This window comes from Cimex lectularius, unplaced genomic scaffold (assembly GCF_000648675.2).
Source record: "Cimex lectularius strain Harlan isolate CLEC.00 unplaced genomic scaffold, Clec_2.1 scaffold195, whole genome shotgun sequence".
Lineage (NCBI taxonomy): Eukaryota > Metazoa > Arthropoda > Insecta > Hemiptera > Cimicidae > Cimex > Cimex lectularius.
The window spans coordinates 155851-181975 of NW_019392761.1; the positions used below are offsets into that span (position 1 = coordinate 155851).

Consider the following 26125-nt stretch of genomic DNA (forward strand, 5'->3'; position numbering starts at 1 on the left):
CCTACTTCGAAACATCCAGCCGACTGTCTTGTGTCTTTCTCGTTGGTGTTTTCTTTGCTTCCTCCTGCCTAATGTGTCAAAAGCGAATTTCCTTGCATGACGTACGTCTTCCCTCTTATAATACAACAGCCCGGAAAAGAAAACCCGCCGACCACTCTAATCCCCACGTAATTGTTTTGTTAGTCCAAGAGGATTATTGAAAAAACGCGAGAATTTTTAAATCAGGATGACGGCTGTTTGTCGAACGTGATTTATTCGCACCGGCTTCCTGTGAATCGGTGTGAAATTTAAAAATTTCCCCTTAATACGACGAACTAACCCCTGCTCCCGGTTCTCGTCGGGCTGTAAAAGCATATTCCTTTTCAACAATAAAACTGGTATAAAATCAAAAGCAAATCTCTGGCCTTATTAAATTTAGGTGTGTTTCTTATTGACCTGTTGTTTCATAATTTGTTGAAATCGTGAGGGGCGGCCAAGAATGAGGTATTTCAGAAAAAACACCTTTTTCATTTGTTTGCCGACCTTTCGACCTTTATTCGGGTCATCTTCACGGCATAAAGTGTGGTGCTATTGTGCTATTCTTTCACACAAAACCAATATGACACCACAAGAATAGCACAATAGCACCACACTTTATGCCCTGAAGATGACCCGAATAAAGGTCGAAACGTCGGCAAACAATGAAAAAGGCGTTTTTCTGAACTACCTCATTCTTGAACGCTCCTTACGACTTCAACAAATTATTAAATTAAGGCTACTAGAAAATAATCCAACGGTACATCTCTGCAATTTTCTTCGGATCACAACACAGACACTATGGCCAGTGCTGCACCAGGTGTCACAAGTATGAGAAACCAGCCAATTTTGGCATTCAATATCAAGTATTAAGAAGGATTAAGAGGCGAGAAGGTGCGTTAGGATAGATCGAAAAGTGTGGCACTTTTGGAATTGAGATGGGATCACTTCGTTGACAAAATGAATGTCCAGGTCGTTGTGGAGCTTTGACAATAAGTCTGAGGACTTTTAACTTGAAGGATAGGATGCACTGGAGTTGAATAATCTGGCGGAACCCATAGTCCACAGTCGGTAATGTCTTGTATAGGGTGACTTTTGACGTTCAGAACAGATTTCAGTTTTAAAAGTCTTCAGTGGGGATTCCACTTCAATCTGCGGTCTACTTATAGTTCTAAGTAGATCAGTCGAAATCGGTACCTCTTTGTTGTTGATGTACAATGGAGAGCAAGACTGGTTTTTCAATGTAAATGTACATTAGTGAAAAATGGAAAAATTCGAAAAAATGTGGATAACGTGACATTCACTCGACCTTCAGGTACCAAATTATCGACTTTCAGCTACCATCTATCGATTTCAGCTATCGTAGATAGCACTCGTGTTGTAAGTCAGTAGTAATGGTGTTGGAAGTCAGTAGTGTAAATGGTATAAAAGATGGGAGAAACAATGGTCCCTTGTGGGACGCCGGATTATATTGGCCTGATATTTGAGTACTCGCTGCTGCACCTCACACTGAAGCAGCATTCCGTGTTAAATAGAATTCCAGACTAAGGTAGTAAGGAGTGGGTAGGAATCGTTTAAGTTTATAGATCCTGGGTGCCAGACCCCATCAAAAATCTGTGCCACATTTCCTTTAGTCAACCAAGCAACATTTCTTGTTCTTTAGACGAAGGATATGATGCCAACTCTGAAACCTTGCTGGATGGTGGAACGATTTTACGTAAATCCAGGATCGGCATTAAACGTTTTAAAAGGAGTCTTTTCATGATTTTTAAACATCGCAGGAAGAACACTGATGGTCTGGGTATGTAGGCGGTTATGCGGTCAGAAGGTATGTCAACTTTACGAATGAGAATGACTATTTATTCTAACATAAGTGGGTTGTAGGATGATATTTGATGTTGCGGTAAAATATACTATGGCCTTATGAGGAACGTTTCGAAGTACAGTGGAGGATATGGATAAAAATTGATTATTGCTTTCTTTGTTATTACTACTTTTGTTTGAATTGTTTCCTATAAAAGTCACATAAAGGAGAAACGTTGTAAACTCCAAAAATCAATTTATATAAGTCAATTTGAAACCAATTTGCAGGGTGTCGAGTTATAAGTATGTACCCCTGGTTTACTGCACAACCTAGAAATGAATTATCACTCTAGGGTAAAATTCCCGGGTTCGAATCCAGCGGCCCTGCATTCGAACCCGACATGCTTACAAATGCGCTTTTTTTCAAAAACACCACATCAAATAATCCCGCAGTTGAAATACCCTCGTTAAAAAAAAGAAAAACTGACTTAAGCTCACTAAAAAATTTTCTTTGGGGATATTTAAACAAATTTATGAAAATACGACCATAACAAACTTGGGGGGAAACAACACGTGTGACAGAGGGTTGGACTCAACTAAACAGATCCTCTCAAACTATTTTTTTATAGAGGGTTCGCAACAGCAGAGGTATCAACAACCCTCAGGGTACCGGTGTTTTGAAAAAAAGCCCATTTGAGCCCCCCCAATGCAGGGCCGCTGGAGTCGAACCCGGGACCTTCACCTTGCAGTGATCTCAAACTGTTCAACGATCAAAGAAGGATGGATTTCTATAAAGATCAGGCTACTGCATGTTAAAAGGAGTCCAAAAACTGTGATCTGTTTTTGTTGATATAGTTAATTTTTTGATTTTTTTTCTTCTGCCACCAAATAAAATTTACCTTCGGACAGATGATTTTTATACTCAAATTATTTTGTTATCTCAACCCCTTCACATTGGCTTTCAATTTTGATACGCGTTTTCTTTTCAGAAAAGTTTGCACTTTTTGCTCTCTTTTCCGACTCCAAACTTTCACAGTATTTAGCATTTTTTCAAGATCGTTTCCTTGTTCAAAAAGAGGCCAATTTTCGTCAACATTTTCTCAAAAACTATTTGGTCTATTACAACCAAGATCCCACTTCAGTATACTACGGGTTTGTCGGTAAATTACAAAAAAAAAGATGGAAAAATAATAGTGATCCGCCAAACTTGGCATGAATCTAAATTTGTGATAAAATTGTACACTTTTTACCTACAATTTTTCTCCCCTCATGGGTGTTTTGATGAAATAATGTTTTGTTATAATTGTTTACTAACGATTGTTCTATAAAAAATAATCGGTTCAATATGACCAAGGGCTTAATATAAAAGTGAAGTGAAAGGTGAAAAAACCCAACTTCACAGGAAAAGGGTGTTTTTCTGATTTGAATTTTTCCATTTGCTCAATTTACTTCATAAAAAAGTTACAGACAGATTCCTCTTGCGGTTGGGGAGTCGATAGACGATTGTTTTAGTCTGGAGGGTTGTTTCCAACACAGAATTGGAGGGTTGCGAGTTCATCGAGGCAAGAGCTTGTTTTGCAACTGTCAGAAAATTAATTAAAGCATTTCTAAACCTCGGAATATCATCGGATCGGTTTCTTTATGTGAAAAGAGATGTTCAATATATATAAAAAATACAAAATGCATTTTGGTCCTGAAAAACCGTTACTCCTCCTTTAACTACATTTTTATTAAATTTTAATTTTGTTTTATGAGGGTTAGTTATATAGCGTTATATCAACCCTCTGGATATAAAACCTAATTGTTAGTAGGGCCGCTGGATTCGAACCCGGGACCTTTACCTTACAGTGATGAGCGCCGTGTCACCGCTTTACGTCGTGGTCACCAACCACCAACGCCCCTTTAAATAATTATTTATGAATTTGTGTTATACTAAATAGAGCAACAAAATAAAAATTAATTTATAACTGTTTGGAGCAGAAATTACTTTAAAAAAAAGTTTACTTTTTTCCAAGGGTGAGCAGTTTTTGAAAAAACCCTGTATATCTCATATTTGTCTGATATTATTACAACCTTTTATAATATTGGTTGATAACATTTTTAGACGATTCTAAAAAGCTTCGTTTTAATTTTTGCGTACATTTAACATTTGGATGTTGATGGCTTACACCTTTGATGTAACGCCTGGTCGTCAACTACACGATTTAATAGTTGCGATTTTGTTATAACTTCGAAAATAATAATAGCTTTAAATTTATGTACATGTCATTATGTATTGACAAAAATCAAACGGATCGAGAAAAGGCTGATTATGATGACTAGACTACGTTACTGGAATTTGCAAATAATGTCATCTGTGTTGAAGTAAAACGTGATGAATTCTGTTTCGTAAGAAGGCTAGGATTTAAAATATAGTGAAAAGTAAGCATGTAGTGTCATTCGATAAAAAACAGACGATCCTATGAAATCCGCCCAAACTTAAAGGAAGCGGTTTATTTGTGACTCAAGACGACAAGAAACGAGGAAAGAACAAGCTAAACTGGGACAAATATGAAATATTTGTTTGCCAAATACATTATAAATTGTCGTAGAGTGGCCTCCACATTAACTGACAGGAGTACTAACGAGGAACTGTCAACAACAATTCGGAAATAGTCAACTGCATGGGCGCGGTGGATAAGAATAATGGAATCTGCGAGGATGATGGCCATGTCAAAAAAGGAAAAGCGCTGCAGAACAACCAAGCAAAACCTACAACACAGGATCAAGTTCAATTGAGGACTTTTTTCGTTCTATCGACGATAAAAACAAGCATGTAACAATCAAGTATGTAATACAATTAATGGGCCCAAAATCGTTCATATTGTTGCCTATAAGATAACAGAGGTTAAACGTAAGTAAAATTTTTGTGATCTTCTAAACCCGTTTGATGTTTTCTTACTAGAAAGAAACAAAAAAACAACATAAAATAACGGCATGGATAAAAACCGTCTGCCGATGTTTTCTTACTATTTGATGCCTTTTTATGATGCCAATTATTTGGATAAACCAAATTATTTTTCCTTATCATGAATTGGTATGGACACCAGGAAAAAATCACTCTGTGTTGGGTAGAGCAAGTGGGGGGGGGATAGTTATGCTATTAAAAATAATCAAATAAAAAATAACTCCTTGAAGTTTGTAAAATTTCCCAATCATGATTTGACGGAAATAAATCATAAGGAAAAGACTCTTAATATCAATGATGATGTGGTTTAGATATGAAAATTATTGTGAAATTTTTCCTGTGGTCTGCTGGACTATACACCTATTGTTTTATAGTAAGCTAGCATTCTGGTCTGCCTATCCTCGCTGATTTTTGTTGGTTTCAGACGCGTTTCGGCATTTCGCCATCTTCAGTGTAAGGGTGATGTCTGTGACCAGCGAGGATAGGCAGACAGGAATGATAGGTAACTATCAAACAATGGCAATTATTGTATACCACAAGTATTCATTTCCAAAGTACAATATGAAGAAAATGTATTAAAAGATAACTCTTTGAAGTTTGTAAAATTTTTCAATCCTGATTTGACATATATAAATCATAAGGAAAATACGTAATTTAATTTTTAATTTTAAGTTTTTAAGTTTAATTTACTTTTAAGACTTAATATCAACGATGGTGTGATTTAGATATGAAAATTATTGTGAAATTTTTCCTGTGGTCTGCTGGACTATAAACCTATTGTTTCATAGAAACCTAGTAGTCTGGTCTGCCTATCCTCGCTGATTTTTGTTGGTTTCACACGCGTTTCGGCATTTCGTCATCTTCAGTGTAAGGGTGATGTCTGTGAACAGCGAGGATAGGCAGACATGAATGATAGTTAGCTATAAAACAAAAGCAAGTATGGTCTAAGACAAGTATTTTTTTCCAAAGTACAATATGAAGAAAATTTATTGTTGTATTTTGCTGCAATTAAAAATGTAATATATTATTATGATTTTAAAGAAAGCAACTCCCCAGATGGTCATAGACCATGGAATATTGTCTTTAATTATTAAAATAATTTGTAAAATGTAAAGTTATCGATAAAGACGTTTATTATTATCAAATGCGTTATTTTAAGCTTTAAAATTGCTATGACCAGACCAGTTGCTTTCAAACGGAAATGCAACTAGGTGCTGGTCGATTTGATTGAAAATTTTGTATCCAGCACCTAACTTGTTACAGGATAAAACACAACGAATAAAATTGTTATTAAGAAAATTTAAAAATAAAGTATCAAAACTTACGGAGGTTCTCCATCACAGTTCAAAAGGCTTTCCGCAGTTGTCTCCGTCTTTTTGTTGCAGTTCTCCGTATTTGTCTTGACTGCCAAGCTAAACAGAAAACAAAACCAAAACGATAAGAAAACAAATCTTAGTTAAATTGAGTTGTATTTGACAGTTTTGAAAACAATTCTAATAAGGTATCTATGGTGGAAAAGGGAGCGAGTACCCAAATGGAGACATGCTCGAAAGAAGGCCGAAACGGACTGCGTGCTCGCTCATTGTCGATCCTCTATAATAACTTATTTACAGGGGGGTAATCTTTTCCCGTATCGTGTTTGCCTTATATCGATTCAATTGAGTCGGTCAGATCCATTTTTAAATCGCCGTGACACTTTTATTCGAATCGTCCTCAATTAACTAAACTAGACCAATCATGAAACACACCTTCAGATAGTATCACTGGGCCATTATTGCTTTCAAAGAGGATGATCGTACGGAGGATTATCGGATAAGGGAAAATGAGAAGAGCTGTCGAACAAGAAAGTTTGTACAGGCAGAGGTTACCCTATTCGTATCACTGGAAAACCTCTAAAGTTATCTTCATTTTGAAACCTAGCAAGTTCTCATCCAATCCTATTGGCAGTCTATTAGCCATCTTAACTCTGTTAACAAGATATTCGGTTTCAGGCCAGGGCTACCACCGACCAATTAGCCAGAATAGTAGATGATGTAACGCTATTAATGTAAGAAATCATACTGGCATGATTTTGATAGATATCCGAAAGGCCTTTGACACTGCTTGACATAATGATATAGCCAGCAGGCTCATGGGATGTAGCTTTCCTCCATACATAATAAAAATAATCCACTCCTACCTCTTATCCAGACAATTTTGAGTTTCCGTTCGATCATAACTTTCCCAACCCAGACAGTGTTGATGGTGTTCCTCAAGGCTAGATCTTTGGACTAATCCTGTTCCTTGTATATTTCAACAAAATACCTCGCCCTAAGAATGTACAAATCGCTCTCTACTCCTCTTCTTGGTGGATACATACAATATCGTACAGTTTAGAGAAACAATGCGCTGCATTTCGTTGCGGCAACCGTTGGAAAATTAATAAAAATTAATCGCAATAAAACAGAGGCAATAGTTTTCACCAAGCGTAGACCTTTGCTTTATAGAAAGATCCATTTTGGTGTAACAATGATAAAGTAAACAACAAAGCTTCTAACGGCGTACTTTCTCTCTGCTCTGTCACCGTAACCATAACCTACCTGTCCTGTCTGTCGCCAAGAAACTTCTTCTGTACAAGGTGATGGTTAGGTCGATGCTTCTATATGCGTGCCTGGAGTTTCATACGCAGGACTAATGTCGCCTGGCTGCAGGTTGTACGGGACAAGTTTCTGAGGATTGCGAGAGACACGCCCCGATATACACGCATGTCGGAACTGTACAACTGCGACAAACGTGATGGTGCTGGAATACATCAGAGAGTTTTTGTTCCCCAAGCACTGCAGACCTCTGGATTACTGTACTTTCCTAGTTCTTTAGTTCAGTCTGTCAATTCGATCCTTCTTTTATGGAGTACTAGGCTAAGTGCCTACCTTTGCAATGTCTAGGTTTATGTCAGAGTTTCTCAGTAATACTGATGATGGATACTAGGAAGTGGGGGTTAGCACCGCAGACTTCGGGCTTATTGTACTTTCCTAGATTTTAGTTAAGTCAAACGAGTTGATCCTTCTCGATCTTCTCAGTAAGATTGACTATCGTTCTCTTAAGAAGTACTAGGTCATTGACTGTCTTTGCTGCAATTCCTTTCCTGGATTTTCTCCGTATCCATTGAGCAGTTGTTTCGCATTTGAAGATGGCATAGGTGGCTCTTTCTTCCTCCTCATTCCGTAACCTACAAATGGGGTCATCATTGAATACGCCCATGTTGGGTAGACCTTTTGTCAGATGCCAGTGACTGGTTAACTGGCAAAGTCACTTCGCTTACAGTAGCAGTGACGTTGCCAGTCTTTGTGAGGGTTTGTTTAGTATAAGCTTATTGTGTCTAGCGCTCGTAGTTTATCCACTTCTCCTTTTGTGTTTTTTTTGGATCCATTCTGTGATGGAGGAGTCTGTGTTTGTTTTAGTTATCCCAAGCATAAGTTTGGGGCCTATATTATTGCCTATTCGTTCGGTTCTGGAGATTTTAGATGCATTCACTGGACCTTTTCGCCATTGCAACCTCTTTTAAGTTTTGACAAGGCACAAGAATTGATGTCATGTATTTCACCTTGAAAGACTGAGGTGTACTTCCCAAATGATGTTGATAGCTGTTTTGGGCTTGTACAGAAAACACCTGGTCTAGTTGCTTCATTCGTTTTGGAGCCATATGTGAATCATATCATTGTAGCTGATGTCCTCCTGAATTCTTCTTCTCCTTTGAAGTCCAATGTTTAGTTTCCATCCAGTTTGATTGTTTCTGGAGCCTAAATGAGTGTTTTCTACCTTTTCCTTGTATAAATGTTTCCAATAGAGGTAGGTTTAGCAGAGTTTCTAGGGCAATTGAGGGGGTTATTTTCAGTGCTCCTTCCTAATGTTTGGGAAGCTTGTTTTTGTTGAGCTTTGGTCTAGCAGATTAGTATTCCATAGGTTACTTTTGTCTTGAACGTTCTTGATAGTTAATATTTAAACGCATTTTCCTACTTGTGACTGAACGATTGACACAAAAATATTTTTCTGCAAACCAGACTGACCTAGATAGAAAGAGATCTCTTGCAAATTATATTATGCGTGTGCACGAAGTATTTCACCTCCACTGATCCATTTCGTGGGAACATTTTCTTTGTCATATTCGCTTCGGCCAGAAGTGGAGATAATGTATACAGAAGGACTACCCTCCTTCAATGTGAAAAGTTTGAAAATCCGAGGATTATGCTACTGATTTTTCGCCAACGTTCGGAGGTGGACGTATTATAGTGATCAACAATCAATCAAATGACCTTTTCTCAGAACAATGAACAAGAACGAATATGACTAACAGACGCTGGCTTCGGAAGTGAAAACCTAGCTGCTTCCTTCTTGAAAAATGTCCCGTGTTTATAAAGAAAGTGGCCGAAAGAGTTCAGTGAGAAAAACAAACCGTAACATGGATCGTTCGAGAGTCTTTGATTAGTTGTTGAGAACCCATCTAATTAATTTTAGGTTAATTAAAGCTTCCCCCTTCCAGATTCAAGATACAAGACGTACCTTCTACAATGTTTCTTTTTCCCATTAAAAAATTTAACTTCTTGTTCCCTGTTAGACTTGTTTTTTGGGTTCTTGCTTAAAATGACATCTAAATCTATTTTCCTGAAGGAACAATAAATAAATTATAAATGCAATAAAAGAATACAAGAAAAAAGAGATAAACCCCAGGAGATATGCCAAAACGCGCCGGACAGACAAAACCAGCGAGTCGGTGCGGATCGGGATTATCGAAGATCACCTCGTAGAACAAAATATATTAATAAAAAAATATTAAATATATTAATATATTGATAAAAAAAAGCTTACCAACATTTTTGGGTCGAAAATAAAAACCCCCGGCCCAGATCAATACAGCGAAAAAGACGGACCGTGATGATCAGGGCTAAATTTAATCTTTCACCAACAGATCGTTCAACTTGGCCGACTCGTACAAAATTGGTTACAGTTGTTTGGAGGGCATCAGTGCAATTGCATTCCTAGCCAGCAGATGCAAGTTAAAAAGTAAACCAGCGCGTATTTATAGGATTTTAATACATCCCCTGGCTTCCTTCTCGAAGTCTTGCAGACGTGAGTTGAAGTATCAATAAAATTTGTAAAAAAACAGGCTTGATGGCGAGAGGTAGACTAAATTCGAATTTAATTACCAATAGTGTCATAAGTTTTTTCTTCGATAGGTACGTAAAATAAAATTTTATTTCGGAGCCCCCGAGGAATATCGAGTATTCTGGGGAGTGAATGTGACCAGACTTCTGTGTTTCTACTGACTGTTGTGTTGGTGTTAATTTACTGTAATGAATGTTATTTATTAGCGTGAAAGGAAAGAGTTGCTTATAACCCCGCCCCGAGAAGTCGCGAGTACTCTGTGGGAGTGAATGTGACCAGACTTTTATGTTTCTATCGAGTGTTGTGTTTGTGCTAATTTATTGCAATGAATGTAATTTATTAGCATGAAAAGAAGGGGTTGCTTATAACCCGCTCCGAGGAATATCGAGTACTCTGGGGTGAGTGTATGACGCCTTGAGACTAAAAGTAATTTATTAGCGTGAAAGGAAGGGGTTGCTCATAACCCCGCCCCGAGAAATATCGAGTACCCTGTGGGAGTGAATGTGACCAGACTTTTATGTTTCTATTGAGTGTTGTGTTTGTGTTAATTTATTGTAATAAATGTAATTTATTAGCATGAAAAGAAGGGGTTGTTTATAACCCGCCTCGAGGAATATCGAGTACTCTGGGGGAGTGAACGTGACCAGACATCTATATTTGTAGTGATGTATAATGTGTATTGTATGTTTTGTTTCTATTCTGTATTCAACAACCTGAGGTACAAACGAGAGGCTTTGGTTGTAATGAAAAAGGTACTGTCACGAGCGGGATTCGAACCCACGACCTCAATACGCCGCTGCTCTACCTACTTGAGCTATCGTGACTTCGATCCTCTCGGACACCAACTCTCCCTCTCAACCTACAACCGTTCGAACTTTCCTTCCTCTTTGCCATTTTTCAAATGTCGTGTAATCAGGATTCGATTCTCGGCTACATATGCAATCGCCACGGGGAGCTGTTATTGAAGTTATACTTAGTTTTACTTATTAAATCCATTAGATTTAGTGTCGATTGACTTTTTACTTTACTTCTTTCAATTAATTATTCTTTGCATGTAAGGTATTGGATGAAATGAAAAAGGTAGTGTCACGAACGGGACTCGAACACACGACCTTCGGCTCAATATGCCGCTGTTCCAACCACTTAGCAATCGTGACTTCGATCCACTCGGACACCAACTCCCCAGCTCAACCTACAACCTTTCGAATTTCGAGAATAGAATCCTGATTACACGACATTTGAAAAATGGCAAAAAGAAGGGAAAATTCGAAAGGTTGTAGGTTGAGATGGGGAGTGGATCGAAGTCAGGATAGCTCAAGTGGTTAGAGTAGCGGCGTATTGAGGTCGTGGGTTCGAATCCCGCTCGTGAGCTAGTAGCTTTTTCATTTCAACCAAAATTTTACATACAAAAAATAATTAATTGTAGTTATACTATTGAGGCAGTAGAAATTGTAGTTCGATACTTACCATTTATTCCTGATGTAGCGGCAAAAACAGAAAAAAAGAAACATTAGTTTTTTTTATTACAGACAGGTACAATATATGACACGTTAAAAACTTATATAGATTTTATCTCTGTTTTATTAACTTTTTTATTTTCTGTCAATAAAGTTGTCGTTATCGTTTCTACCGTATTTTTCTCACCGCGAGCTTTGCAGCTTTTGCCGGACGTAAGCCGTTCCGTTCCGGTGTACCCATGTTTCGGCTTTCTCGATGGCAAAAAGCTCAAACAGTGCGTGCTTTTTCCAAGGGCTATAAATCATTCTGTTCGAATCGCCGAGCTTTCGTCCGTGTGACACTTTTAGAAAGAGGTTGATTAATTTCGAAAATAACAACGAGATTTTATCTGTACGAGGCAATCTGTTCCGCCTCTAATTGCCACAAATTCCTAAATTCTTAACTGACTTTCCAACTTGGTAAATAGTTATTAATGGGGGATAGAACTTCTCTAGGACCTGTTGGACAAGTGTAGTAGTTAATTTTGCGATAAAGGATTTATTTTCAATATATTTATCTCAACTAAAAACCTTAATTAATTGTAATATATTAATTGGTCAAGCGGACAACGAAATTAGTGAATTTAATGAATTAAAATGAAGTATACTTCACTAAACCTCTCCGTGGCCATTTCATTTGTCGCCGAGAATCCAATCCGATTACACGACATTTGAAAAATGGCAAAAAGGAGGGAAAATTCAAAAGGTGGGGTTGAGATGAGAAGTTAGTGTCCGGGTGGATCGAGGTATTGATAGCTCAAGTGGTAGAGCAGCGGCGTATCAAGCCGAAGATCGTGGGTTCGAATCCCGCTCGTGCCATTGACTTTTTATCTCAACTAAAAACCTTAATTAATTGTAATATATTAATTGGTCAAGCGGACCACGAAATTAGTGAATTCATTTTCAATTTTATTTCCATGCGGTCATGATTTTGTCAAGATTTGCGAGAAAACCAAAAGTTCAAGCTACTACCCTTATCAATTTTACAAGGACAACAGCCATCGAAGAAAGAAAGCACCAAAGAAATGTTGGCCATAAAAATATGTTAAGCAAAATTAAAATAACTATCTTAAACTATCTCTCATTCAAAGAAAACATATTAGACTTTAAGAAACCTTGTCAACATAACCATACAAAAGAGAGCACGATGGAATGAATAGCTCAAAGATGGAAAATTAGGAAAATTATTTAAATATAAACGCCCCCAGGCTGCAGTAGTGCTATCCATTTGCAAAAAGAAGCTGAATCTTAAGCTCTAACCCTGCAATCAAGAAATAAAGTATTCCAAAGATGCTTTACACCTTAACCAAAGGTTAACCTCTACCGCATACTTTCACCAGCGACACAACTTTCAAAGCACAATGGATATACCATAATCCTGTGGTAAAACATTCCGATTGTGAGACTCATAATTACATACGCAAATTATATGATGTGGTCAAAATTGCAACAAATAAATGCAGAGGAACTACAACGAAAAATCAAAAGAACAACATGCCTTAGCGTGGTGCTATTAAAACATCACCCACAGCCGTAATGGAACGTGTACTCAGGCTACCCTTACTTACAAAGGATGGCCGCATTGAGCACTTGTGAATTTATCGTACAGTGGAAAAAAAGCAACAAACAAATGCAAGACAAAATTAAAACGGCATGGCTAAACCTATTTGTTACGTATCAGAGAAAATACTAAACTTTGAAGGAAAAAAATATTCAATATAATTATTGAAAAGAGGGCACCACGGGAGGATGAAACAAGAAATAAATAAACCCTGAAGCTCTTGCACGGCTGATAGCTGGGGGTGTTGGAAAGGGTAGACCCTACTACAACCACATTCAACCATCTGAACGGTGCAAAATTAATCGGATTGCCAGGCAGTACTAAAGCCTCTTCAAACCTACGAGATTAACACAAATCTAATTTGAAAATGACTAAGACCTCGACAAACGGGATCTACAAAAAGATTGACACTAAGGTTCCAGGCCATGAGGGAATTTCAAGTAACCAGGCAATAAGTGAGGCAATGACTTAAAGATGGGAAATAGAACAGATATGGGCATAAAAACGGCCTATGAGCACCATATGGCCCTAGTCCCTACCACAACCACCTTTCAAACATCTCAAGGGTGCAAAATTAATCAGGTAGTCAAGCAGTTCTTATGGCTCTTGAAGTCTTAAGAGATAGATCGACTCAACAATAGTTAGAAAATGCCTAAATACCCTGAAAAAATTTGGATCTATTCAAGGTACGAGCACAGGCATAAAAAGGGCCTAACTTGGGGCACCACATGGCTCTAGAATCAGGCAGTCAAGCAATTCTTACGGCCCTTCAAGTTTACGAGATAGATCAACACCAGTTTGAAAATGCTTAAATCCCCAGAAAAAACTTGGATCTACGAATAGCCTGACGCTAGGTTCCAAGCCATGAGGTAATTCCAGGCGACGAGGCAACAATATGATGCAATAGCTCAAAGATGGGAAGTAGGAATAAAAAAGTCTAACTATGGCTCCACATAGTTTTAGGCCCTACCTCAACCACTGTACGAGGTACTATCACATAGTCGAGCACCCCTAAACAGGGATCTAAAAAAAGTCGGACGTTAAGGTTCCAGGTCATAAGCGAATATCGGGTAACGAGGCAACAGACATCATTACAAAATAGAGAGCGTAACAAATACTGACATCACAAAGACTACTCTTACAAACAACCCATTGATAGAAAGAAAAAGTCCTTCGCTACAGGAAAGCTAAAGGGACTAAGGGTTCGAACCGGCATACAAACAGGACATGATCCAGTGAAATACCATTTAGAAAAAATTGGGCAATATACCAATGTAGACTGTGTCTAGGGGACAGAGCCAATAGAACTATCCCAACTATCATGAAAATAGCTAGGAAAAGACTATGATACTAAGAAAGAAAGGAAAACCATTCTAGAGCAATGTCTGGTCAAACTTCGAGAAGCATTGTGTCATTCATTAAAGACACGAAAATAGTTCAGGAAAATCTTGAGCAGAGCTCGGACGCAATGGTCGAAAGTTTAAGTGCAAGGTGGAAATCATTACTTCAAAAGGTAACAACGGATTTAATGACCTCAACCACATCTTCTTTTATTTAATGGAGGTTTGGATCTGTTCTCATTATTTACTATTAAGATAAATTAGTAAAGAAATTCTCTTTATTGAGAACGCAAGATTTCAATTTCTTTAGTGGAAAGAGCAGGATCACAATGACAAGAGCTTTGCCGTAGTAAATCCCCGCTAGAATGGCATTTAAATTATTATTGGCTTTTCTTAGCATAATTAGAACCGACGTGATTAAAGTAAACGAAGATGAACAGCATGGCAGGTGCGACATACATCACCGACAAAATCTGGCGTAACCCGACACGTCGACCTTAATTAAAGGGAATTGAAAATTTCTTTCACGACTATATCCATAATAATTAACCGTGTGTGGCTAAGAAGAAAGAGTTAATAAATGGTGAGAAATGTGTGGTTGCGCGAAGAGAAAGTATGATATTTGTCCTTAATATTCTTTTTCGTTGTTTCAAACTCTCATTGTTCTCAATGAACCCAGTGAAAAGCAAAATGAGAAATGTAACACACATCATTTTTCCAGGAAGCAGTTTTAGTGCATTTATAACTGGTGAGTACAACGCCAATCGAAAAAGTAAGAAAACGTTACGAGGTAAATGAACGAAAAAGAAGTTTTGTTGTATTCATCTCCTTATCAGGCAGAAGGAAATTATAGATCCTGTGAGCCTGCTATGGAAAAAAAGCCCGTCGGGCAGGGCTAACATTCACAAAAGAGCAGATTAAATAAAAGGGGTTATGCATTGCGTAATTATTGCGAATGGAGATTTCCTTGGGACTGTAAAAGTCCTTGAGCAAAATGATAGCGAGCTGGATAGGAATAGGGATAAGGGAGGCGGCCACAACGCCTAATGCACCTCGACCTAAGTAGATCTATTGTGCTCCTCTGTTAATTATAGCTCACTGGCCACCTTCAGGCTATTAACCAGCCTCCACAGCTTTGCCAGCGGTTCCTTGGTGTAGGATTTGCTTGTGGTTTTTCTTGTCCTAGTTACAGGAACCTGCACATACATAGACGTTCGTAGAAACAAAATGTGTTCTGCGGTCTCCTCTTCTTCCTGGCAGTATCTGCACAGTGTTTCTTCTGTCTGTACTCCTATCCGGCATGTGCTTTCTTAAGTGGCAGTGACCCGTCAGGAGTCCAACCACAATCCTGGTTTCTGTTGCCTTCCAGTAATTCTTTTGTAAGTTTTGCGGATGGTCCTTCTATGAATCTCTTCGCGTGCCACATACCTGTGGTATTGTTCCACCAGGTTTTGGACTCATTAAGGATCCATTTTAAGATGTATCCTCTTTTGTGGCAGGCTGCTAGGCTGCAGTAGGGTTTTGGGCCCTTAGAGACCATGTTGGCCCATTTTTTGGCCAACATGTCAACCTTTTCGTTACCTGGGTCAGGTCACTAATGTCACTGACTTCCGTCAGGGCCTCCATGCATTTCCAAACACTTTTTGCCTTCGCCTCGCATGAGGCTAAGGCCCTGAGAGCTGTCTGGCTGTCAGAGAAAATGGCTATCTTCCGGGAATGTATTCCTAGCCGTTTTATTTCTCTGGCGCTAGCGAACTGGAGTGGAACCCTGTATTCACAGACGGCCATCACCTACCCGGAGCCATTCAGCCATAAAGGAAAAGAGACTGACGGGACCAGATGTCAGGTACTCTTGATAATCCATAGTTACACAATGAAAAACCAATTAGTTACCGAATCTACATGAAATGCCTGGGAATTTAACAGTGTTACTTTTTCCTTTTAGGAAGAAAACATATGTTATTTTATCTTGTGTCGAACGTTGACCAACCGAAGAAATTAACGTTCGATGGGCGGACAGGCCAAAACAGCGAGGTTAGATAAACCAAAAGATGGAAAGATTTCTTCTTGGGGAGACCCACTGAACATGGGTTAATTGGACAGAAACCAACCTATTGGCCAGGAGCTCCCTACTGACGAGTGGGTTCTTGTATTGCTTAGGCCTGCCTTGATAGCTTCCCACGTGTGCTCTCTGGAACACTGATCGCATAAGTCCTCGGTTCAACAAAAATTCATTCTGGGAAACAGGAATGAGAAAAGTATTAAAGGAGCATCGCAGAACTGCTAAACTTGAATGTGGTAGGACTAGAATGACATTAGGTCTGCTAACTATGCAGGTATATGCATAGACTCGGAACAGCATAATGAAGAAGAAACAGTGGAATATGTCCTCTGTGGTTTTTAAGGTCTATGCCAGATGAGATTTTTACTCCTCGACAAGGAAAGTCTAGGTCTGAAGGATACAAAAGGTACCCCTTAAAAAAAGCTTTGGGATCTAGTAAAAAACCTTAGACGGTCCATTATCTCTGGTATTAGGGTGAATAGAAGCGATAATCTTGGCTGTTTTGTGTCTTCGGTTCACAGAAATGTATTCCAGGAAAGAGGCACGTGAAAAGTTCATGAAAGGACCATCGCAGAAACTAACAGCTGAATTCTGGGTGAGTGTGTGAATTTTGGATAGTAAAAGTAACTTATTAGCGAGAATGGATTCTCTGGAATGATCTCATTCTAATCGTTAATACGTTAATACAGTAATATTTACAATTAATTACTAATTATTTCCACAATTAATTAGCTATACAAAAAGAAGCTTAGGGCCTTATTGTGCACATTGTTATGCCCTTTGTACGTCCATACCCATACCATTTCCCATCTTTGAGCCATTGCCTCATCTTGTTGCCTCGTTGTTTGAAATTCGAATGACCTGGAACCTTTGAGTCAGGCTATTTGTGGATTTTAAGGGTGTTTAGGTAGTTTCAGAGCAGTTTGCAGTTTATCTCGTAATTTTAAGAGCTTATAGCCTGATTATCTGACAGTCTCTTATGGCTGTGCCCTTCAGAGGTTTATTATTTATTTCACGTTCACCTGTTTCTATGGCAATTCAATTCCGTTTGAAAGATGGTTGTTGTGGAGCCGAAGGCCATTCAACCCTTACAATTGCCAATCTTTGAGCCATCTACCATAGGAAAGCTCCAGGTGTGTCTCATTTTGTTTTATCTTTCTTTTATGTTGAACAGTTTTTCTAAGTCTAGTACTTTTTTCGAGTATTAGGCATGTCAGTTGTTTTAAATATCTCGAAAACTTTTTAAAAAGTGTTATCTTACTTTCAACTAAACTTAAAACCCCAAGACCAGTTAGTATTACGCCCGTAAGGAAAATACCATTGATTAGTTATCAAAAAGGCTAAAATGAAATCATAATAAAGCCGATATATTTTAGATTATCGAAATCCGCGCGAATTATAATGACGAAGTGTCGCCGGGTGATGGGTTTCAACTGTCATCTCCCATGCTGTATATTCTTAAGTTATACGTTTTGATTTTAGTAACATCTCTAATTTTCTTCTACTCCGATTATAATGTTTCAATATTTCAAACTTCCAAGGCAAAAACAAGACCAACAAGATTAAAGGTGGATATTTTCAAATCTTTCAACTTAAAGGTTAACCAAGGAACACATCAAACACGAGAGAACCCGTAAAATCAATAATAAATAACTTGCACAATTTACTACGTGGAATATACTTACACGAGATCAAAAGAAAATGAACAGATAAACCCGATAAACATTCACATAAAAAAAAAATTCCTCGATAAATCAAAGACGACGAGTGACGAAGACAACAAACTCTTTACACACCTCTTTCGCATTTTACGTCGTCATAAAAGACACTATTAACAAAATACCACGCAGAAAAACTACTGAAGGTGAGGAAAATAGAACTAACTGCCGGGCATCAAGTTTTATGTGAAATAACCATTGTCCTCTGAAGTTAATTTCTTTTAACAGTTTGCGTTGGGACGATTTTATTGTATTAATTTGTTTAATTTATTCGTAAAACTCGGCAGGCCTCGGAAAATCACCCACCCCGAGTCCTGGCAATCCGGGGTAGACCTCGTCCTTATCTGTCCAGCCACAGGGGTTGAGCTCCGGGGGAATGCTGTCAACAACTAAGGCAATCCAGAATGCAATGCATGCAGTTCCATTCGTACTCATGTTCAATCTTAAATATATTTACTCCTTTTACATACGATTCATTCAATTAGTGTGATGGAGTACTCGATATTCCTCCAAAACCCTTTACATTTATGTATTGTACAACTAACCTAATTGAGGGTCGATGGGGTACTCGATATTCCGCCATCGACCCTCTCACAGCACCCATTCACGTTAATAAATATATTCACTCTCTACACACGCTAAGTATAAAAAATTACTATATATACATTACTATATAAAATAAAACAGTACTGTTTTCCCAAAAATCGGAACAGGGGACCCCAGATATTCGCTGGTAAGGTCAAGCATGATTCTCATATCGAGTAGCACTCCTACACGCTCGCTATATGGAGCCGAGGAATTGCACCTATCCGTAAAACTGCAAGTTTTTTCATTAATTTTTTTTTAGCGGTGAAACATTGTGGTGATGAACCTGTAGCTTAATCCGATCATCCTGGCCCGTCTGTTCTCGCTGGGTTAGCTTAGCCGTCCACTGCTGCTTGCTTCTTCCTCAAATACGCTTTATCAGCCTTCGTTGGTTGCAAATGATTCATTGCAAATATGAAGCGTATAAAAATTAATTGCCTGACAAAGTGACACCCTGAGCCAAACGAAACGGACAAACCAGGGAGACCACACAGTCCAGTAAGAACTGAGACAAGCAATCTTCAAATCTTTTAAGAAATGTTCTACTGGAAGCCAAAACTGGGTATTTTTGGGTTGATTTAACACTTTTAACTTCGATACATTCGAATAAAGCATAAAAAACGATTAAATGCTTAGAAACAAATATTGATTAATATTTGGTTTCTCGATTGGCTTCCATTGTCCAACAAAGTACGATCTAAGACGAGGAAGTTCCAAATTTTTGAAGATATGTTCAACTAGAAGCCAAACCAGTTTTTTGCTATTTGTTATTTATGGTTTATTGCGTTGAATTTAAGTTTTTAATTATGGTTATTACGTTTAATATCGATACATTTAAATAAATTAAGAAATGATTCAAAGCTTGGTAAAGGTATTTTTACCAGTTTATCGATTTGTCACGTACGAGATCGTGGGTTCAATTCCCATCGTTGCCATTGGATGCTTCCTATCACGAATCAGTGACTACTGAATCCCAAACTGGAAAGACCTTTAGTAACAACCTCTAGAATCCAACGTACTTCACTATACATGCACTATGCCATCAAATTTTGTTGTCAATGTGTCTTACATTAAGGTGATAAGAAAAATTAACGATATGAGTTCCTTGAGATATTTAAATAATCTATTGTTTAAAAGGATGAACATTAATTATAAGAAATGTAACATTTTTCATGTGTAAAATGTTAAATTGGGGTACAGTTGAAAAGTAATATGGCGTCTCAAGATTTGACCTCATACCCGGGCTCGGGTTGGCTCCCGTTTTATGTAATTTTTTATTGCAAGTAAAACACACACATCTTTGTCAAAAAAGTGTAACAATAAATACATACCATGAGCAGGTGCAGCAACAGCACCAACAAAAACAGCAGGGTTTGGGAGGCCTGGCGACTTGCCCGTTTTTCAGGGCACCGCCGTTGAGGGAAGATCTGCTACCTCGGAGCCTGCAACTTCCCTTCTCAACACAATCACTTGACATCTGTAACAAACAAAAGGGAACCAGAGTTAATTAACTTGTTCGAATTATTTTCAAACGCCAAAGACCAAGCAGGTGTGTAAAATGATAACAGGGATCGTAAAGTTTTCGGCTTCTCTTGTTGTTGCGTGTTTCAACTTTAAAACTTTATTTTCGGAGCGCGCTACAAGCAACTCTGTTGTCTTTATTGAATTTACTTTACAAAAGTGAAATAACCCATTAATTAAAGTCTTTTCACAACGCTATTCACTTTCCTCAATAGGGAAGAAATGGCAAAATTGGCCCATTACGCGTCCTGGAGGATTGACGGGAAGGTTTCGAGATCAAAGGTGTTGGACTAGGGGGTTAGAATAAGGGCCCATGATTTTATATAAGTGCATGCTACGACTTCTTGCAATTTCAAGGACAAATGGAAACTGAAGCTCTGTCTGGATTGTAAGGTTGGATACGAAATAGGAAGCTGGGTTCGAAGAATTTCGGAATGAAGAGATACTTGGAGGTTGGAACACTTGGTTCAACTTCATAGTTAATCCAGTAAGGTTGTAGTAGTAACGTGTGAATGCGGCCTCAGTATAATAGCGGACATTGGTTGCTGAAAGAGGAAAAAAGTTATGATGAATTTCGCGAACCATTTTCCAAAGTGGAGATGTAGACCTGGAGGTTTCTGAAGGCACTTAATGCTTCTCTGTGGATACGAAATAGGGAGCATTGGCAACCAGATGGTCGGTTGGTTCGAAGAGTTTCGGACTGAAACTTTGGAGGTTTAAACGCTTGTTCAACTCTGCAGTTAATTCTGTAAGGTTGCAGTGGTTCCATTTATTTAACTTTTCTTCCAAACAGGACTGATAATTGTGGAGGTTTCTCAAAGCCATTGCTAGATCTTAGTTTACTGCAAAGACGGCGGAATCGTCGACCTATGTGAGCGAGGGAAAGTCTGCACTGCAAACTGAATAGAGAATGGGATCAAGGATGTTGCCTTGCAGAACACTTGCTCTGACATAGTAGATGGATAGATGGGACATAATTGAAGTAGATAATAACCGAGGTGAAACATGATGTGAGTCTGATTCAGCATTTATTGAACCTTTATTACAAACAAGACAAGGATATTGTCTACCTATACGAGGAGTAAGAGCAGTGCATACTGAGTGGGACCAAGTACGCTGCCTTGCGGAACACTCGCTTCGTCATAGTGGATGGTTGTAGCGTAGTAGTAGATTAGGAGAGCGGTGATATGCGATGTCAGTCTTACAACATCATTAATTGAACCTTTCTTCCAAACAGACGATATGGTCCTGGGGGTTTCTGAACAATAATAAAGAATTTAGGTTAGCTAACAGGATGGCGTTATCGTCTGCATATGAGCATTACTGTATCGAAACGAATAGGAATGTCTATACGGTATATTGAATAGGGTATGGGGCCAAGGATGCTGCCTTGCGGAACACTCGCTTCGGCATAGTGGTTGAATGGATGAAACAGAGGAGTGTAGATTAGGAGAGATGGGGTTAATCTGATCCTCCAATTTTTTTTATCCTTTCTTCCAAACGAGACGGTGCTGGAGGTTTCTGAAGGCCACTAAAGGCTTTAAGTTTGCAAACAGGGCGTTATCATCGGCATATGATGGGTACTGTACTAGTGTATTTTATACGTGTTCGAAACACTCTTCTCTTTTTAATGAAGACTGCTGTTGCTATTACTGTCACTGGATAAGACATCTCGCGGCCGTCACTTCTCCCTGCTCCGAGTTGTGTTTTGATTTGGGGATTTATGGCTGTTGGGAAGGCTTTGTGAAATTTGCTGTAATGGGAGCGGGTTAAATCTGTGAGGATAGTTGTGTTGGGAAGATGATATGGACCATCAAGGATTTTTCTAATGATTAATAATTAATGGATTGGGCAGTTTGACTGCGACGTATATTGGATTGTGTGGCTAAATCCCACACTTCCAGACGCTTACTGCATGGTGTTATAAAATCGGCCGTTAAATTGTAAGTCATGAAAGTGCTCTGTGTCATGTCGTAACTTCTTGATGTTTTTGTCGGGTGGGGATTCCACCTCAGTCGTTTGTCGATACGCATGCAGTCGGGAGAGGATATTATTGCAGTAAAAGAGGAGGAGGGATTTTTATTTGGAGAATGAAGATTATAAAGGTGAATTGTTCGTGGTTCAATTTTATTCACTTCTTTTCACACCAAGACTCAAAAAGTGAGAGGTGCTGTTAAAGATTTCAGGTGGAAACAACAGGATCAGAGTTGCTGTAACATCTAGAAAGATTAAGGAAGCGACTGGATGTGGGGTCAGAATCCTACCCTGAAGCACAGATTGTTTGGTGAAGACGCCGACCTTCAATGACTCTGAAGTACCGGCCTGTAATGAATATACTGCTTTTATTTATTCAAAATGATGCCTCCACCAAATCATTATTGCAATTTTTTTAAATTTATGTAGCCAGTCATAGGACAGAAAGTGGGTCGAGTTGGTTTAAAGTTGTCTCAGGGCAGCCAAATGTGGAATGAGTATGATGTCTGTTGAACCGATGAAATGAAGAATAATGCCGATATTTTAATTTAAAACATTACTTGAAAGTGCTGCCTGCGAGTAATTAACTTCAGAGCACATGCGAAGCATTTGGAGCCAATTGGAAAATAAAAACTCAACCGACTATTCTCTCTGTATTCTATATACGGGGAGAAATCCAATGCTAAAACTGTCATCCCCAGGCTTTTCAATTCCGCCGCTTAATACGGGTTGTTCGAAAAGTTCATTGGGATTTTTAAGAAACAGTAAAACGCCGAGGGCCAGTTGAAAAAGGTGCGACTCCGAATTGCGACACCATTAGCCGATTCCGGACGTTCCTCTTTCAATTACAGACTCGGGACGGTATCGTCGGGAACAATAGACGACCGGGTGTTTATTGTCCGGCCGAGAAGAATCTCAAAGTGGCGTTTCGAGGCAAAGACACATTCAAAACACAGAGCTAATTTTCCTCGGTGTAAAGCTTTGAAGGTGAAAGCAGTAAACTTTATAACATTTTCTTCCAACAGGGTCAAGTCCCCCAGGCCAATTCTCAAATGTAAAAAACAGGCTTCTGATAAAATGCGGTTAAGCTAGGCCATGAGTGTCATAAATATTAAAATATGTACATAAATTGAGACCGCGGGACGGAGAAAAGTTTGTTAAAATATTTTTCTAGCATGAAACAAAGTACATAAACGTTTTCTTCACAACAAAACCACCATGAATACAAATTTTTAAGAAAATCGAAAATTATTTTCTTCTCTTAAATCCTTGCCGCCAATTTTTTTCGAAAATCACATAAATGGTGATAACATTGAAACGGTTGTCGTGATCCATATGAAACTTTACAAAGGTTTTGAATAAATTACGCTTCATAGTACAAATCTTCGTAAATAAATTAGAACCGGATATATAAAATAAAACGTTTGTGGGAGGTTGTTTGATTGACATCCTAGATGTCTCCAGACCACGACCCGAATCCACATATAAGAATTAACAACTGCTGGTCGATAACTACATCCTTACTGATCCTTCATCATCTCATATATCCACAGCAACGCTGGGAGTGCTTCTGATTCTATTACCACTACACATCTTTATCCATGGAGAGGTCATGAAGCCACAATTCATAGGCTTATGCTGGGACAGGCTCCAATAGCCTACTCACATAACAAGGAGCAACTAAAACTTGGAAGGGATCTTCAACTAGACAGAACTTTGGGGATGCCTAGTGATGCCATGACCTATAAATTCATCTTTGACCCCAGTTAATGGCAACCGTATCTGCTTTACAGATTGCTCCAAAACCGAATATGAATCAGGAGCTGGCGTTTATGGAAATAAACCAAGGACTAGAATTTTTATAAGCTTTGGACAATCTGCCACCCGTTTTCAAGCCGAAACTGTGGTTAATGAACCAGGATAACAAGACTGGGATTGTCAATAGAAGAAGCCATCTTCTCGAACAGCCAGGCGGTAGTGAAAGCAATTGCCGCATCGACGGTAAAGCCCAGAGTCGTTTGGGTCTACATTAGAGCCCTCAGACGAAAGTCAAACATTGGGGAAAATTACAAAATTACCCATGTCAGGGTGCTAGGGCACATACGGCAGAGAGGCAACGAAGAGGCCGATAAATTGGCCAAAGAAAGCTCAATGAGGTTACCTATTGGCCCTGAACCTTTTTGCGGCTTACCAAAAACGCGGATTCATTAGACTCTGGATCAATCATAAGTCCTCCGCTCAATGGAATGCAGACCGGGACAGAGGCATGCGAAAAAGTTTATCAAAGGGCCATCTTAACGGCAGAACTACTAAATGTAGGACGTGCTAGGACTTGAACAATAGTTAGACTACTAACTGGACCCTGCAGATTCCGGAGGCATATGTATAGACTCGAAGTGGAAGAAACTATTGAAACTAAAATATTGCCAAGAAGAAAAAGAAACAACGGAACACGTCCTCTATTGGTGCGAAGTCCTGATCCTGGGTATAAAAAGGCAGGGCCTGAACGATACACACAGGAGCCCTTCAAAAAGCGTTGGGGACTGGTAAAAAGGCTCAAGCTTAATGAGGAAATCTAGATAAAAAAACTGGAGATGCTCAATAGACCAATAATTGGTTGCGGTGCACATGTCGTAAAGAGGTCGGCTCCATACAATCTAATCTAATCTAATATAATAACATAAAATCAAAGCTTTGTTGACATAGACTGTAAGTAAAGCAATTCAGCTTTCAAACTCTCCTAATTACCAATTTATGTTTGATGGTCTAATTGACCATAGTAATTATTTCAATTAATCAATCTTTGTAAGCAAGGTCTTGGTTGAGATAAAAAAGCTAGTGTCACGAGCGCGATTCGAACCCATGACCTTCGGCTCAATACGCCGCTGCTCTAATTGACCACTTGAGCTATCGCGACTTCGATCACTCGGACACCAACTCCCCATCGAATTCGTGGGTTCGAATCCCGTTAGTGAGACTAATTTTTTCAACTCAACCATACTTTAAACTAATCGTTTTATATTCTGTCTCTTATATTTTATGCCGTTATGCGAGTGACGAATGTATGAAAATGAATTATAAAAATAAGGGCCGAACTGTGATAAAAGTCGATGGAAATTTCCTCGAGGGACAGGTCAGTCGGTACTTCGATACTAAAAAACTTTCCCCGATAAAGGTACAGGACCCGCGGTTTTGTCAGATCCGAAGATAAGGCCTGTTGTGAGCATCATTTGCCCTTCAGTCACGCTCGCCCATCAGAACTCCTAAAAATATCTCTTTCACTTTTCCACACAGAAAAAAAAAAGATTGGCTATTTTCGAACCAATGGGAGAAAACCGTAAAAGATCGAAAGATGTCCAAATTGGGGAGACCATAAAGAATTTGTGTATTTTACGTTAACACTTCAAATCTCCAGGGGGTGTGAGAATGGAATATAACAAAATTTATACGGTAAGAAAGGCAAGTTTTAAAAAGATAAGAGATTAATGATCGCTCTCTCTCTCTCTCCCACTCTCTCTCTCTCTCTTTCTCACATATACACACACACACACACACACACTTTTTCTATTTATCTATCTAAGAACATTAATTAATTTATTCATCTCCACTATTTTAGGTTTATGTCAGACGCTGACAGTGATGATAATGATGATGGATAACTAGGAAGTGGGGTTTATTGTTCCCCAAGCACTGCAGCCTTTTGGCTTATTGTACTTTCCTAGTTCCTTAGTTCAGTCAATCGACACGATCCTTATGCTAAGAAGCATTAGGTGATTGACTGTCGTTGCTGGGTTTTCTCTGTATCCATTGAGCAGTTGCTTCGCATTCGAAGATGATATGAGTGGCTGTCTCTCCCTCCTCATTGCGTAACTTACAAAATGGAGTCATCACTGAATATGCCCACGTTGGGTAGACCTTTTGTCAGATGCCAGTGACTGGTAAATTGGCAAAGTCACTTCTC

The 26125-nt window shown here is 38.8% G+C and overlaps 1 protein-coding gene across 7 annotated transcripts in view; it reads right to left on the reverse strand.

The window, feature by feature from the left end:
* LOC106663388 (regulator of G-protein signaling 20) overlaps positions 1 to 26125 on the reverse strand; it is a 216858-nt gene that overhangs the window by 27835 nt on the left and 162898 nt on the right. For 5 of the 7 annotated variants that reach the window (XM_014388205.2, XM_024227387.1, XM_024227388.1 and 2 more), the window contains 3 exons: positions 20001 to 20146; positions 11375 to 11383; positions 6091 to 6177 (listed from right to left, as the gene is read on the reverse strand). In XM_014388205.2, the coding sequence (XP_014243691.1) occupies positions 6091 to 6177; positions 11375 to 11383; positions 20001 to 20146 (242 nt within the window). Of the gene's footprint in view, positions 1 to 6090; positions 6178 to 6295; positions 6364 to 11374; positions 11384 to 20000; positions 20147 to 26125 lie in introns of those variants that run through there. The other 2 variants (XM_014388208.2, XM_014388209.2) reach the window with 2 other exon arrangements.